Here is a 17,909-nt window from a genome sequence, read left to right as displayed (position 1 = left end):
AGCTACCCCGGCACAATGTGGCGGTGCCACAGTGCTGCTGTAATGTTAAGGTGGACTCACCCTGAGAGAACTCCTAAAACCAGGTTCAGCACGAAGAAGGAGCCGATGATTATCAGAGGGATGAAGTACATGCAGTTCCACGTGGGGCCTAAGGCATCGTTGGTCTGTGGAGATACAAAACAAACAGCAGACAATAACCAGGAGCTATTGAATCCAGGAGAAAGCACTGTATTGTTATACTATATACCAACACAAAAAATGGAGCCCCACATTGTTGTTCTGCACCTGAGATCCATGAGTATAAATCATATTTTGACATCATCATCAATGCATGATTTGTGCAAAGTGCAAGTTACAGTCCTGTCTCAAGACAGGATTGAGCCCAATATGGACATGCATGTCTCTGGCTCTGGTCCATCCTACAGTCAGAGTTTATTAATCCATTAGTGAGAGTGGGACGCCATGAGAGAGGAACCAGTGGGACTCCTCCTGAAGTGTTGAAGCAGTGCAGAGCTGCAGACGGAGCCGTAAACAGTCTGGGCTCCAGATACCTTCCACACACACAAAAATGTATAATATCCGCACAAATACCACAAAGTCATGGTACCAATATTATATTTTTGTGTGAACCATGTTCAAATCATCTATGACTTTGTTGATCTTCACAATTAAGTTTAGATACTTTGGATGTTTTGGACATGATGCGTGAAAAATGCTAATATCGGTACTAGGACCTGGTTGGGATTGGTGCCACAAATGCTTAAACGTTAGCATTTGGAAACAGTCCCAGGGAAATAAGACCAAAGCATGGCATGGATTAGCTTGTCCATAGACTGCTTACAGGTTAAGGAAACCAATGTGTCATTTGGTCATTTGGGTGAGCTATCCCTTAATTATCTAAATGGTGGTGTTACCACGATCCCAAGCAATTGTTAACAAGTAAACATGGCTATGACTAACTCCTGACTAAAGCCAGTGTAGTTTGACCTGCTGTGCACTGTGCATGCTGCTGCACCTTGGGTATCTGTGCTTTATCAGACAGCAGCGTTCAGAGTCAGAGAGTGGTAGTCTTTAACAAGCTATTAGGCTGTACCCCACATCCTCAGTTTCACAGTTATACAGAGCTCTCAATAACTTAATGAGGGGGCCTATTCTGTTCTCTACCTCCATGTGACAATTCCCTTTGTCCACGATTCATAAACGGTTTTCACTGTAACTTGAATGTGGACTTTGGGGAACATAATGGATATATATGAAACTGAAAACCAAGTTGATAAAACAGAAGGATATAGTGTGCAGCAGGGCAGAGGCAGCAACTGCATGCTGGTGTCTCAAACCTAGAGAGAACAGAATTATTGATTAGCTCTGGGCCAACATGAGAGGGGAGGTTGGATCCTGTATGGCAGTAAGTGGATTCTGTATCAGAGAATGCAATGAAAACAATAAAGAGCAGCATCTGTACTCAACCTTGTTTTAGCAGACTGCAATGAAGTGGATGGAATGGTTTGTTTGTGAGTGACTTACTGACTGACTAAGAGTCTGTGTAAGTGTACATATGAAGAGTTTCACTCCAAAACGCTATATACTGTATCCACTTTCAGAAATGTTGGTAAATTAGTTTTTATTGTTTAAAACCTGTTAAGGATAGGGGGTGCTGTTGTCACTATTTATGGAAATCATGTAATTTTTGAAACGGCTTCCTACAAAATTCTTGATCGTACAATATGCATATTATTATTATTATTGGATAGAAAACAGTCTATAGTTTCTATAGGCGTTGAAATTTTGTCTCTAAGTGGAACAGAACTCATTCTACAGCAATTTCCCTGACATGGAGTCAGATTTCACACATTTTGGCCCCTGTTCTGGAGTCAGTTTTAAGGCCACTGTTATTCCTATGAGTATACGGACACTGCTTACGTCTTCCCCTGGATGCCTTTACGTGATGACGCTTTGAATGGTATCGATTGCCCAATCACAGCCACTATAAATGAAAAAACCCTGTAGGTAGGAACTCTTTTCTTGGTGCGTCATGCGCGCGGAGGATACCGACCTACTGTTTTTCCAAGCATTAGTGTAGCCAGTTATATTTCTCCGATCATATTTTTACTCGTTATAGGAGTTAAAAACATCATAAGGTAGTTAATTTAAAGCGTTTTATAGCAATTTATATCCGTTTAGTGCGATTTTGGGACATTTATTTCTGAGCCACTGTGAATCTTCCAGTTCTTCCAGTTCATGCCGAACGCAATGTGCATTTCTGCATGGCAAGAGGACAGCTTTCGACCAAAAGACGATTAGACCCAAGAAAGGATTCTTTGACCAAGATTCTGATGGAAGAACAGCTCAAAGTAGGAACAATTTATTATGATAAATCGTGTTTCTGTCGAAAAATGTTAGTGGCTTAGGACGCCATTTTTTTTTACTTAGCTTCGCTTGGCGCAAACTGTATTGAAAAGTAAGGATAATTTAAAAAATGTAATTCCGCGATTGTATTAAGAATTAAATTGTCTATCAATCGCTGTCCACCCTATATTTTTTAGTCACGTTTATGAGTATTTATGTATACGACTAGATCACTGTCTAATATGGCGCACGAACATTTTCTGACCAGCTGGGCTACTTTTCTCATTGTCTAACCATGATTTTGGTGGCTAAATATGCACATTTTCGAACAAACTGTATATGTATGTTGTAATGTGATGTTACAGGAGTGTCATCTGAAGAATTCTGAGAAGGTTAGTGAAAAAATTATTATATTTTGGCGATGTTTACGTTATCGCTCTCTTTGGCTAGAATCAATGCTGGGGTAATGTTTGCACATGTGCTATGCTAATATAACGATTTATTGTGTTTTCGCTGTAAGACACTTAGAAAATCTGAAATATTGTCTGTATTCACAGGATCGGTGTCTTTCGATTAGTGTATGCTGTGTATTTTTACGAAATGTTTGATGATTAGTAGTTAGGTAAACACGTTGCTCATTGTTATTATTCTAGTCCATTTGTGACGGTGGGTGCAATTGTAAACTATGACATCTACCTGAAATATGCACATTTTTCTAACAAAACCTATCCTATACCATAAATATGTTATCAGACTGTCATCTGAGGAGGTTTTTTCTTGGTTGGTGGCTATCAATATCTTAGTTTAGCCGAATTGGTGATAGCTACTGGTGTTGGTGGACAAAGAAAAAATGGTGGATTATGCTAATGTGTTTAGCTAATAGATTTACATCTTTACATATTGTGTCTTCCCTGTAAATCATTTTAAAAATCGGACATGTTGGCTGGATTCACAAGATCTGTGTCTTTCATTAGCTGTATTGGACTTTAATGTGTGAAAGTTAAATATTTAAAAAAAAAAAATAATTTGAATTTCGCGGCTCTGCCTTTTCAGTGGGGGCGGGGGGGGGTGTGCCGCTAGCGGCACCCTGGGGCTAGACAGGTTAAAGAAGTTATGAAAGAGATTGGTGTGTTTTTTCACTATCTTATCAAGGCATGGGGTTGTTCAATAACAGACACACATTTGTTAAAAATCTATCACTTGATGGTTTCATTTCGGAGAGGCAAATCATCATGTTTTTTTGCACTTCACTCTTAGACAAATAAGTAGTACTACTAGGTTTTACACAGTAGGTTTTACCGAGTCAAATGTAACAAATAGCTAAACATTTTATAAAGAAATGTACAAATTATACATTTGTGACATTAATATTATTATTATTATTTTAAATAATTCAATACAGTAATATGAGCTCCGTAAGTAAAAAAATAAAAAAAAGTTTGGCAATGGCCCTCAAATCCTGAAAAGGTTCTACAGCTGAACCATTGAGAGCATATTGACTGGCTGCATCACTGCTTGGTATGACAATAGCACGGCCCTCGATTGCATGTCGCTGCAGAGGGTTGTGCGGACAGCCCAGTACATCACTGGAGCCGAGCTCCCTGCCATCCAGGACCTCTATATCAGGCGGTATGAAAAGAAGGCCCAGGAAAATCGTCAAAGACCCCAACCACCCAAGCCATAGACTATTTTCTCTGCTGCCGCACAGCAAGAGGTACCGGTGCTCTTGAACAGCTTTCATCCCCAAGAAATACGACTGATAAATAGCTAACACTATAGCTACATGGACTATCTGAGTGTACCTAGTATCTTTATTGACCTTTTATTTCGATATTTGCACTGTCTCTTTGCACACTAACAGGGCCCTACACACACACACACACACACACACACACTGTCACTCTAACACACACACAAACACTTACTCCATCATTTGCTCACTTACACATAATATGCAGATACATTTATATTGACTCTACACACCCGCACACCCACTCACATACAACCTGCTGCTACTCTGTTAATCTTATATCCTGTTGCCTAGTCCTCTTACCCCCATACATATCTACCTCCATCACTCCAGCATTCCTGCAATGTAAATATAGTATTGGAACTGACTTATTTTAATATTTTATGTATATAGTATGCTTACTTACGTAATTACTTTATTGTGTATTTCATATTTCCTATTCTTACTTTGCATGTGTTTTTTCTAGTAATACATTGTTATTGATTATTGCATTGTTGGGTTTTGAGTTCACAAGAAAGGCATTTCACTGTACTTGAAAACATTTACATTTGACATTTTTGTCATTCAGCAGATGCTCATCCAGGGCGACTTAATGTAAGTACATTCATCTTAAGATAGCTAGGTGAGACAACCACATATCAGAGTCAAATACTTTGGATAAGAACATTTCATTCCAGTTAAACAATGGATATATAGCGTTTTGCAGAAAAACACATTTTCATACTCAAATCTCAAATCGAAGAAAACAGTAATATTTTACACACACACATGAAGGAACCCATCAGCAATCATTACTGTTGAAAAAAAACTAATCTGAAAAATTGGTGGATGTAGCGTTTTGGAAATAAATTCTTCATGTGCACATGTGTGTTTGACTGAGTGTGTGTGTGTACGTTCATGCAGTGCTTGCATTCCTGTAGAAAGGAATATGAAACAGCAAACAGTATTAGAGACTCTCTTGTCTGCTAGCCCTTTTAACCAGCAGAGCAGACTCATTCTCTACCCTCCACTGTCTCTCTTCATTCCTTAATTTATTCCATTCACCATAATGTAAGTCAACATAATATAATCACGGCAGAAAATCATCTGCTTCCATCAATTTAAATAAAGAGCCGTGAAAGCAGTGAGCAGAAAGTATGGCCTGGCATTTATGCTCTGTGGTTAGGCCTATCATACATTGTGCTACACTGGTAGTCAAGCAGTGAAAATGACATCTTTAATCAAAATCAATTCAATGTATTTTCCACTACCTTACGGAAGATGTGTTAGGATAATCTTTCCGTGAATCTCAATCCCTGGGTATCTATGATCTAAACTGTATGATTACCCTGGTGAGGACAGTGGTTTTCAGAGGTTGTGTAGCATATGGCAAGCATGTTATTCAGAGTAAAGCCACAGGCATTTTCATTTTCAAATGAGCATTTTGATAAAATGCTGAAAGGAGATAAAAGATTATGCTCCTGTGTCCAGGCCCTTTTCACTATATTGACTCATTTTGTCAACACAAAAAGGCAAGAGGGCTTCAACAGTCTTCAATTGGCAACTCATTGATTCTTGCTCTGAAACCAGTGCCATCACCATGTCTAGAAAATAAAACAATTAGGTACAAGCTGACAAAATGCTCTTGCTATCACGTTCAAAATGTTACACTTGTGGTTGATGCTATCCAACACAGTAGAAGACTTTTAATTTCTAAATAAAGCTATTCATCAGCATACATTGGCACATGCTGATGTTACTAATATCCCTAGGCATGCCATGAATGAAGTTGTATTGCATTGTATTACATCACCATCATTAACAAACAACAGAGGGTTCAATAGGCTGCTACTCCACTGTGATATTAGCATGAGAGTGAAATGAATGGGGAAAGAGAAAGAGGCATTAAAGTTGTAATCCTTGATGGTGAAACAGCCACGTTCGTTTGTGATATTATATCAACAATGAAGTTACTCCAAACAACAAACACAGTTTTTTCCCTTCGGAGACAACCCTGCACGTGTGATAGAAGAGCATAATATGTACTGAACATTTTTTTTACCATGTTGCACCACCAGTGATAACCAGTCATTCAGGGGGGTTATGAGCCACACGTGTTTAGCTAAAAACATATGTATATATATAATTTTACCCCCTTTTTTGGCCTGTTTTGAATGTTATTTTGGCATCAATATGTGTCACATATCAGTTTGCAAACAATGAAAAAAATATAAAAATCAGTAAGTTAATAAAGCTGCATGCAAACATGGTCTCTTTTTTTGCCTTCTTGAGTAAGGCAGCTCCAAAATGCAGGTGGTTCAGCCTAGCTCAGTGCTTTCTGTGGCGGTGGGGCTGCCAGCGGAAAATACGGAGCGTAGAGGTTCGTGATGTTCTCTTGTTGCACCGTGATTGGCTCAGTGTTCTGTTGCTCATGGGGACACTACGTCACCACAACATCTACGAGGAGTGCTCGGAAATTCAAGCCCCTTGTGTGCTACCATAGAGTTACATTAGAAGTGCCCATCTAAGGCGGCTCAAGGTCATTGGCCACATATAAAATTACGTTAAATCACGTTATATCTACAGTACCTTTGATTGGACTTTCAAAATCTTAGCTATCAAGCTAGCAGTCATCATAATGAATCAAGTCGACAATCTACTGGCAAATCCTTTCAATCCTTGTCATATGAAGAGAAATAATGAAGAGAAATTATAGATAAAACGTATCGGTGCTCATCGGCCATTGGACATAAACATTACACAACAAGTTTGAAATCGCAAATTCAACAATGAATGGTTTGGAAAACATCAGATTGCATTGCAAAGCAATCACTAGCCTGCTATTCAGTGGAGTGGGTGTGTGGTCCCAAGTCTGGGTTTAAGGGTCCAAGCTTAAAAGGATAAACATTCAACATTGGCCATGCTGTCAATCCAGCATGACCTCTGCTGCGCTCAAAACAACTGGAAACTCGGAACTGCGAAATCTGACTTCTGAGTTAAAGACAACTGGGAACTCCGAAAAAAAAGAGCTCCAACGGTCATCCAACTCGGAATTGCAAGTCGGGAACTTAGGCCTCTTTCTAGAGCTCCGACCTGAATATCACTGACGTCATCATGATACGGCCGTGTTTTTTTCAGAGTTTATAGTGAATGGCAGACTTTGATGATCTTCCAGTTCAAGTGAGCATAGCACAAGGGAAAGGGGAAAACCTAGTCAGTTGTCCAACTGAATGTATTCAACTGAAATGTGTCCTCTGCATTTAACCCAACCCCTCTGAATCAGAGAGGTGCGGGGAGCTGCCTTAATCGACATCCACATCTTCGGCGCCCGGAAAACAGGGGGTTCTTCGGCACACCCTGCCTTGCTCAGTGGCAGAACAACAGATTTTTACCTTGTCAGCTCTGGGATTCAATCCAGCAACCTTTCGGTTACTGGCCCAACGCTCCAACCACTAGGCTACCTGCCACCTTGAATCCAAAAATGTATTGTATGCTGCTGAAAAAATTATGTAATATGCCAGGGAGATATGTTCCTTGACTTTTTCCACATTTTGTTACATTACGGCCTTATTCTAAAATGTATTAAATCGTTTTTTCCCTCTTCAATCTACACACAATACCCCATAATGACGAAGCAAAAACAGGTTTTTAGAAATTGTTGCGAATAAAAAAAAAAACGGAAATATCACATTTACACAAGTATTCAGACCCTTTACTTAGTACTTTGTTGAAGCTCCTTTGGCAGCGATTACAGTACCAAGTCTTCTTGGGTATGACGCTACAAGCTTGGCACACCTATATTTGGGGAGTTTCTCCCACTCTTCTCTGCAGATCCTCTCAAGTTCTGTCAGGTGTGTGCTGATCCAAATCGACGTGTGTGCCGATCAAATCATGTCCAATCAATTGAATTTACCACATGTGGACTCCAATCAAGTTGTAGAAACATCTCAAGGGTGATCAATGGAAACAGGATGCACCTGAGCTCAATTTTGAGTCTCATAGTAAATGCTTAATTAAATAAGGGTTTTGATTTGATATGTTTTATATTTGTAATACATCTGAAAGAAATTCTGAAGACCTGTTTTTGCTTTGTCATTATGGGGTATTGTGTGTCAATTGCTAAAATATTTTTAAAATCCATTTTAGAATAAGGCTGCAACGTAACAGAATGTGGAAAGAGTCAAGGGGTCTGAATACTTTTTGAAGGTACTGTATACTGTAGCTAAGAAAGTAATACTAAGTGTGTGTTGTGTGGTAAGCTGTTAGGAGCCAATGTGCCTCACCCTAATAATTTGTTCACTTTTCCACTCGTGATTTTGCCTACTATTCTGACTTGATGGTGCACATGTAGCTTTTTGCCTGTTTTAGAGAAATGTAATTATAAAATATTATAAGAGCTTTCGTTGTCTGCTTATATGCACCCTTTATTTATCCTACGGTTCTGACTTGGTGTACAGGCCCATGTTCTGAATTCTGTCGCTCTGCTGAACAAATAGTTATTTGACAACTGTACATCCGTCCTAGTTCGCTCATTAATGTCTTAATCGAAATTACGGATTGCCTCTTATCTACTCGTCATCCCATTATGCCATAGTTTGTCCATCTCAGTTGACAGTATAAACCACATTTGTTTAAGCAAGTCAGCCATATCAGCAATGTTTTTTGAAAGGCAGTAAATGAGGCTGAATTAACTTTTTCGCTGCCAGACAAGGCTCCGCTGATAGCCAGGTGTAGCAATAGGATGGTGTTGGGACTGCTGTTGGGACTCTGCTGTTGGGACAGCTTTATGTAGGCCCTAACAGTTTGTGGGCACCGTTTGTCAACATTATAGTGTAATTCATGTACTGTTTAGTGTTGTGTTGTGTAGTGTAGTGGCTTTGCTAGCATGCATCAAACATCATCAAAGATTTACAGGCTAAAATCACCACTGCGCGCAACGCTCCTCAGCTCGGCAACAAAGACAATAATAACGCTTGTGGGGTTGACAGCGGTGCTGTTTCCCCCTACTGCGAATTCCATCTTTAATGACGAGAACTGATTCCGCTTGCCGATGTAGAAGAGCGAACATGATTGAGTTTGCTTGAACTGGGCAGGCAGATGATCAGATACACTGGGAAATGGGTCCACAATCTCTGCCCTGGGGTATTGGGATATACGAAAAATACACCAGAGGAAAGAGGGCCTCCTATTGGCCCTCCAACTACACTTTCCGCAGCATCTGGTGTGCCATCCAGGGACCAACCAGGACCAACCCTGCTTAGTTTCAGAAGCAAGCCAACATTGGGATGCAGGGTGGAATGCTGCTGACAAATCTATGGATGGAGGACAGGGAGAGTTAACCATTAAACTTCACACACTAATACAACTGCTCCTCCTAGTCCAGCGGCTGTACCCTTTTCATATTGAATCCAGGTATAGTATAATATCGAGGCAGTGTTATGTTACATATACTGTAATATGGATAACTGTTGGCTGTCATTTGGCAGCAACAGATGGGGAGAGTAACAGTGTGCTATATATAGGACAGTATTCTTATCCCTCAGAGTCCCAAGATAATAAGTAATGAAATGGAAATCAAAAGCTGTGAAGCAGCAGTCAGACATGTAAGAATCATCACAACTCTCTGCAGTGTCAACAACGTCATCTCAGTCATTTCATATTGCTAGTTGAATCTGAAGGAGAAAAATCATGGAATCAGAATTTCATATTAGCTTCCAGGACTCTAATCAGAAATCAATCAGCTGCACTGAACAAAAAGCCCAGATCATTGAGTAAAACTCAAGGTTACTTTCGTTACCCCGGTTCTCTAATATTATGAAGTGAAGGGCGGTGGGTGGAAAGTCACAAGCTCAATTGTAATAGTCGCTGACCATAGGCATAAAAGCAGGGTTGGGCAGCAAGGAAACCTTGGAAAAACCTGGGGCAAACCTTTGGCACGAATGGTGAACTGACAGTTCATGCAGCTCGCTCACTCACTTTGCGGTCCTACAAAAAGCATAAAACCTCAGATACAGAGCATTGGTAATGAATGATATGTTTTTGGGCATGCAGTAGCCCCGAGACAAGCCCTGTGTATTTTTTTTTCAAAAGTCTCATGGAATGTAGGCCTATTTTGAACACCACACATTGGCTGCTACTGTAGGCTAAATGACAGAACAGCTATTTCCATATTAAAAAGTTATTTTCTCCATTGTTTTTGATGGTAGGCCACAATGTTAGGCCTACATTACGATCAAATAGCCACAGTAGCGTACTTGGCCACTGTTAAAACTGTAACTTAAAGCGGGTACAGCCTCAGTGCTCACAGTAAACGTACCCAGGAAGTTGCATAGAAGTTTCACAAAGTTCAAGTTTGCGCTCAGCAAACCTGAAATTTGCTCAGTGCCCCAAATTTTTTGAGGTAACATTGGCTGGCACTCTGTATAGTCTCAATGACTCCGAGAGGCAACCCTGTCATATCCAGATTTAACCTTTCACGGGCCAGGCCTAGAGGGTTATGGTGTCCAGGTGAGGGTGGAAAATATCTACCTAAATTCCTATCTACCAAGGCTACCTAAATTCTATCAGCATATTGATTGCAGCACTTGCGCGGGCAATACACTCAATCGCTGTTACTCTAACTTCCGCGATGCATACACGGCCCTCCCTCGCCCTCCCTTCGCCAAATCCGACCACGACTCCATCTTGCTCCTACCGTCTTATAGGCAGAAACTCAAACAGGATGTACCCGTGACTAGAACCATTCAACGCTGGTCTGACCAATCGGAATCCATGCTTCAAGATTGTATTGATCACGTGAACTGGGAAATGTTCCGGGTAGTCTCGGGTAATAACATCGATCTATACGCTGACTCGGTGAGTGGAAGTGCATTGGAGATGTTGTACCCACTGTGACTATTAAAACCTACCCTAACCAGAAACCGTGGATAGATGGTGGCATTCGCACAAAACTGAAAGCGCGAACCACCTCATTTAACCATGGAAAGAGGACTGGGAACATGGCCGAACATAAACAGTGTAGTTATTCCCTCCGCAAGACAATCAAACTAGCGAAATGTTGGTATAGGGACAAAGTGGAGTCGCAATTCAACGGCTCAGACACGAGACGTATGTGGCAGGGTCTACAGGAAATCACGGACTACAAAAAGAAAACCAGCCACGTTACGGACACCAACTTTTCGCTTCCAGACAAATGAAACACCTTCTTTGCCCTCTTTGAGGAAAATACAATGCCACCGTCGCGGCCCGCTAACAAGGACTGCACCCTCCCCTCTCCTTCTCCGTGGCCGACGTGAGTAAGACATTTAAATGTGTTAACCCTCGCAAGGCTGCTGGCCCAGACGACATCACTAGCCGCATCCTCAGAGCATGTGCAGACAAGCTGGCTGGTGTGTTTACGGACATATTCAATATTCAATCGCCATCACACTGCACACTGCCCTATCCCATCTGGACATAAGGAATATGTAAGAATGCTGTTCATTGACTACAGCTCAGCATTCAACACCACAGTACCCTCCAAGCTCATGATTAAGCTGGAGGCCCTGGGTCTCAACCCCGCCCTGTGCAATTGGGTCCTGGACTTTCTGACAGGCCGCCCCCATGTGTTGAAGGTAGGAAACAACATCTCCACTTCACTGACCCTCAACACTGGTGCCCCACAAGGATGCGTGCTCAGCCCCCTCCTGTACTCCCTGTTCACCCATGACTGCGTGGCCATGGACGCCTCCAACTCAATCATCAAGTTTGGTGACAACACAACAGTAGTGGGCTTGATTACCAACAACTACAGAGCCTACAGAGCCTACAGAGAAGAGGCTAGGGCACTCGGAGTGTGATGTCAGGAAAACAATCTCTCACTCAACGTCAACAAAACAAAGGAGATGATTGTGGACTTCAGGAAACAGCAGAGGGAGCACCCCCCCTATCCACATCAAAGGGACAGTAGTGGAGAAGGTGGAAAGTTTTAAGTTCCTCAGCGTACACATCACAGACTAACTGAAATGGTTCACCCACACACACACACAGGAGACTGAAGAAATTTGGCTTGTCACCTAAAACCCTGACAAACTTTTACAGATGCACAATCGAGAGCATCCTGTTGGGCTGTATCACCACCTGGTATGGCAACTGCACCGCACTCAACTGCAAGGCTCTCCAGAGGGTGGCGTAGTCTGCCCAATGCATCACCGGGGGCAATCTACCTGCCCGCAAAGACACCTACAGCACCTGATGTCACAGGAAGGCCCAAAATATCATCAAGGACAACTACCATCCAAGCCACTGCCTGTTCACCCCACTACCATCCAGAAGGCGAGGTCAGTACATGTGCATCAAAGCTGCGGCTGAGAGACTGAAAAACAGCTTCTATCTCAAGGCCATCAGACTGCTAAACAGCCATCACTAACTCAGAGAGGCTACTGCCTACATAGAGACTCATATCATTGGCCACTTTAATAAATCACTAGTCACTTTAAACAATGCCACTTTAATAATGTTTACATGTCTTACATTACTCATCTCATATGTACCTTATACCATCTATGCCACTCATCCATATATTTATATGGACATATTCTTATTCCTACCGTTAGATTTGTGTGTATTAGGTAGTTGTTGGGGATTTGCTAGATTACTTGTTAGATATTACTGCACTGTCGCAACTAGAAGCACAAGCATTTCGCTACACTCACATTAACATCTGCTAACCAATACAATTTGATTTGATTCCAAGTCATCATCTAATTTCAATAGAGCTGCAGCCTATGCTATCTGACAAAATCACTATTTTAGTAGTTATTCAAAGTAAATAAGGCATACTTTTATGACTGCTGTATACCAACTATCAATCACTTAGATCATGTATTTTCAGGTAGAAGCAACTGCTCTCTATCCCTCTCGATCGCACATTCTTCTGTCTCTTCTCTTTGTCTTCATGTCTGTTCCACTGTTACCAAACGTAGCAGGTGTAAAAGAAACACACAGACCGACCGAACAAGTAGGTGCGCAATGGATTATGGTCATTGTGGTTAATTACCATGTTGTCTGCACTAAACTATGCAGAATATTGGCCTGTTGAAAACTACAACTCCCTACTGCATCGCACAGTTAAGGCTTGATCTGATTCTGATCTCTAGAGAAACTGAGCAATGTGCGCATTGAGCAAAAAATAAACAAATAAATGGAAATCAAATAATTGAACAGACTTCGGTCAATTAGTTCTTTAAAAAATAGAAAAATAACCTACATTTTGTTAATTGCTCAGCACTACGGTCTAGTCAACGTGGCACGGTAGTGGCTTGTGATAAATGAGAGAGCAAGCTTGTAATTCAACCCTTCCAGGTAGAAAAGCTAGTTGCTAGGGTAGCTAGCTTTGCGGCAGGCTAGCCAGGTTAACTAAGCCTTGCATCTAAGCTAGCCAAGTCTCAGTAGCCTCCGTGTGATGTTACTGAGACAAAGGGAAGAAAAAGCTGAAAAGCTAATTCTTATCCGAAGTGAAAAATGTCCTTTTGGTAAAGTCACCCAACACAAAAGACGAGATGAAAAATCTGCACTCGGAAGTGTAACCTCGCAGCACACCTGTGAACAGTTAACTTCTTATGGCTGCACGGGCAGTATTGAGTAGCTTGGATGAAAGGTGTCCAGAGGTGCCCAGAGTAAACTGCCGGCTTCCACTAGATGTCAACAGTCTGTAGAACCTTGTCTGATGCTGCTACTGTGAAGTGGGGCCGAAGGAGAGAGGAATGAGTCAGGTCTTCCATGGCCTGACCATGCTCTGACCATGCGCGTTCACATGAGAGGGAAGTCAATGGAATTCTCCGGTTGGAATGTTATTGAAGATTTATGTTAAAAACATCCTAAAGATTGATTCAATAAATCGTTTGACATGTTTCTACTGACTGTTACGGAACTTTTTGACATTTTGTCTGCTTTTAGTGAACGCGCTTCCTGACTTTGGATTTGTTTACCAAACACGCTAACAAAAATAGCTATTTGGACATAAATGATGGACATTAACGAACAAAATGAACATTTCTTGTGGAAGTGGGAGTCCTGGGAGTGCATTCCGACGAAGATCAGCAAAGGTAAGTGAAGATTTATAATGCTATTTATGAGTTTTGTTGACTGCACAATTTGGCGGGTAACTGTATGGCTTCCTTTTGTGGCTGAACGCTGTTCTCAGATTTTTGAATATTGTGCTTTTGCCGTAAAGCTTTTTGAAATCTGACACAGCGGTTGCATTAAGAACAAGTGCATCTTCTTGCAACTATAGGGGGTGCTGTTTTGCATTAGCATAATTTTCTCTACAGATTAAACTGCCTAGTACTCAATTCTTGCTCGTACAATATGCATATTATTGTTATTATTGGATAGAAAACACTCTCTAGTTTCTATAGTCGTTTGAATTATGTCTCTGAGTGGAACAGAACTCATTCTACAGCACTTTTCCTCCCAGTGAGTGAGTTTTCAGAAATCTTGGCCTCTGGTTCCAGATCAGTTTTAAAGCCGCTGTAAATCCTATGAGGATACAAACACTGCCCACGCCTTCCTCTAGATGTCAGTAAGTGGTGACAATTTGAATGGAGTCGATTGCGCAATCATTGGCTCTATAAATCACCAAATACCGGAAGTAGCGTTCCTTTGGACTCAGCGCTCAATGCAAGAAGGATATCTGACTGGCCTTTTTCCAAGCCTTGGTTTAGCCAGTAATATAGCGTCGGTCATATTTTTACTCGTTATAGGTGTTAGAAACATCATAAGGTAGTTAATTTAAACCGTTTTATAGCAATGTATATCCGTTTAGTGCGATTTTGAGGCATTGCTTTGTAATACAATTTGAAGCTCCGGGCACGTTTCGGGGTCCCGGTCGTACGTTAGTGGGCATTTCGACGGACAAGTGGACATCTTTCGACCAAAAGAAGATTAGACCCAAGAAAGGATTCATTGCCCAAGATTCTGATGGGAGGACAGCTCATAGTAAGAACAATTTATGATGATAAATCGTGTTTCTGTCGAAAAATGTTAAACGCTTATGCCGCCATTTTGTTTGCTATAGCTTCGCTTGGCGCAACCTGTATTGAAAAGTAAGGATAATTTAAAAAATGTAATTCCGCGATTGTATTAAGAATTAAATTGTCTATCAATCGCTGTCCACCCTGTATTTTTTAGTCAAGTTTATGAGTATTTATGTATAAGACTAGATCACTGTCTAATATGGTGCACGACATTTTCTGACCAGCTGAGCTACTTTTGTCATTGTCTAACCATGATTTTGGTGGCTAAATATGCACATTTTCGAACAAACTCTATATGTATGTTGTAATATGATGTTACAGGAGTGTCATCTGAAGAATTCTGAGAAGGTTAGTGAAAAAATTAATATATTTTGGCGATGATTACGTTATCGCTCTCTTTGGCTAGAATCAATGCTCTGGTAACGTTTGCATATGTGGTATGCTAATATAACGATTTATTGTGTTTTCGCCGTAAAACACTTAGAAAATCTGAAATGTTGTCTGAATTCACAAGATCTGTGTCTTTCCATTGCCATGTGCTGTGTATTTTTAAGAAATGTTTTATGATGAGTAAATTGGTAATACACGTTGCTCTCTGTAGTAATTCTAGGAGCTTTGGTGAGATTTGTGATGCTGGCTGCAATGGCAAACTATGATTTATACCTGAAATATGCACATTTTTCTAACAAAACCTATCCTATACCATAAATATGTTATCAGACTGTCATCTGATGAGGTTTTTTCTTGGTTAGTGGCTATCAATATCTTAGTTTAGCCGAATTGGTGATAGCTACTGGTGTTGAGAGAAAATGGTGGACAAAGAAAAATGGTGATTTTTGCTAACGTGTTTAGCTAATAGATTTACATATTGTGTCTTCCCTGTAAAACATTTTAAAAATCTGAAATGGTGGCTTTATTCACAGGATCTGTATCTTTCATTAGGTGTCTTGGACTTGTGATTTAATGATATTTAGATGCTACTATTTAATTGTGACGCTATGCTAGCGATGCTAATCAGTGTGGGAGGGGGGGGGGGGGGGTGCTCCCGGACCCGGGGTAGAGGCTCCTGAAAGGTTAATTCTATGTAAAACATGTATCTTTCATCAACGTTTATGATGAGTATTTATGTTATTTGACGTGGCTCTCTGCAATTTCTCCGGATATTTTGGAGGCATTTCTGAACATGGTGCCAATGTAAACTGAGGTTTTTGGATATAAATATGAACTTTATCGAACAAAACATATATGTATTGTGTAACATGAAGTCCTATGAGTGTCATCTGATGAAGATCATCAAAGGTTAGTGATTCATTTTATCTCTATTTCTGCTTTTTGTGACTCCTGTCTTTGGCTGGAAAAATGGCTGTGTTTTTCTGTGATTTTGCGGTGACCTAACACAATCGTTTGCAGTGCTTTCGCTGTAAAGCCTTTTTGAAATCGGACACTGTGGTGGGATTAACAAGAAGTGTATCTTTAAAATGGTGTGAAATACTTGTATGCTTGAGGAATTTTAATTATGAGATTTCTGTTGTTTGAATTTGGCGCCCTGCACTTTCACTGGCTGTTGTCATATTGATCCCGTTAACGGGATTGCAGCCATAAGAAGTTTTTAGCAGGAAAACAGGGATCAAGTCATGCTGAGGAGAGATTATATACTGTAGGTACTCTTTGTGAGGAACAAAGGTGAGAATGACCATAGGGCGGGCGAGTGGCTCTTTATCATGAGGGGAGTGGATCATCTAATTCGCCACGCATCCAGTCTGTCTCCGACAGACATGTTTAATTGGTTCATCAAGCTTCTGAGATTCAGATGTATCCCACATTTGAGATATTGAAATTAATAATTGAAAGAGAACCAGTTTGAACGCAGTAATATCCTAACATGCTTATAATGTCCTAACACAATTACTTTCATGACACAACGGTCAATCTGTAAGCAACTGATCTAACATACAGATAATGAGTGTAACTGATAATTCAAAGAATGGTGTCAGCATTAAATGTCTGCTAGCAACATTCCAGCCTGGCCCAATCATGCCCATGTGCTTAGGATGTAATTTAGTGGGATTAGATGAAGTGGGTCAGTGGGGAGGCAGATGTTAGTAGTGAGTCAGTGGAGGGAGGTTGGCTGGGAGATTAGGAGAATGAATGACCACCCTAACGCTCTAGCCCATTCACTGAACTTAATTCCCCTACTCACTTGACACAGATACACTTCTCTATGGCTGCGTTTAGACAGGCAGACCAATTATGATATTTTTTAAACAAATACAGTACCAGTCAAAAGGTTGGACACACCTACTCATTCAAGGGTTTTTCTTAATTTTACTATTTTCTACATTGTAAAATAATATTGAAGACATCAAAACTATGCAAAGCTGTCATCAAAGCCAAGGGTGGCTACTATAAAGAATCTAAAATCTAAAATCTATTTTGACTTGTTTCACACTTTTTTGGTTACTATATGATTCCATATGTGTTATTTCCTAGTTTTGATGTATAAAATAGTAAAAATAAAGAAAAGCCCTCTTCAAGCGATCGCTGTCCGCTCGCGCCTGCCCGTCTAGCATCACTACTCTGGACGGTTCTGACTTAGAATATGTGAACAACTACAAATACCTAGGTGTCTGGTTAGACTGTAAACCCTCCTTCCAGACTCACATTAAGCATCTCCGATCCAAAATTAAATCTAGAATCGTCTTCCTATTTCGCAACAAAGCATCCTTCACTCATGCTGCCAAACATACCCTCGTAAAACTGACTATCCTACTGATCCTTGACTTTGGCGATGTCATTTACAAAATAGCCTCCAAAACTCT

At 40.7% G+C, this 17,909-nt stretch overlaps 1 protein-coding gene across 10 annotated transcripts in view; it reads right to left on the bottom strand.

Moving 5' to 3' along the window:
* Window positions 1-17,909, bottom strand: part of LOC129810560 (voltage-dependent R-type calcium channel subunit alpha-1E-like) — a 232,548-nt gene that overhangs the window by 45,037 nt on the left and 169,602 nt on the right. For all 10 annotated transcript variants that reach the window (XR_008752744.1, XM_055861177.1, XM_055861185.1 and 7 more), the window contains one exon: window positions 61-164. Coding sequence is in view for 9 of the 10 variants with exons in the window: in XM_055861177.1 (XP_055717152.1) it covers window positions 61-164 (104 nt within the window). In the remaining variant the exon portion in view is untranslated. The remainder of the gene's footprint in view (window positions 1-60; window positions 165-17,909) is intronic.

This window comes from Salvelinus fontinalis, chromosome 14, assembly GCF_029448725.1.
Source record: "Salvelinus fontinalis isolate EN_2023a chromosome 14, ASM2944872v1, whole genome shotgun sequence".
Classification (NCBI taxonomy): Eukaryota; Metazoa; Chordata; class Actinopteri; order Salmoniformes; family Salmonidae; genus Salvelinus; species Salvelinus fontinalis.
This window is presented reverse-complemented; position numbering and strand designations above follow the sequence as displayed.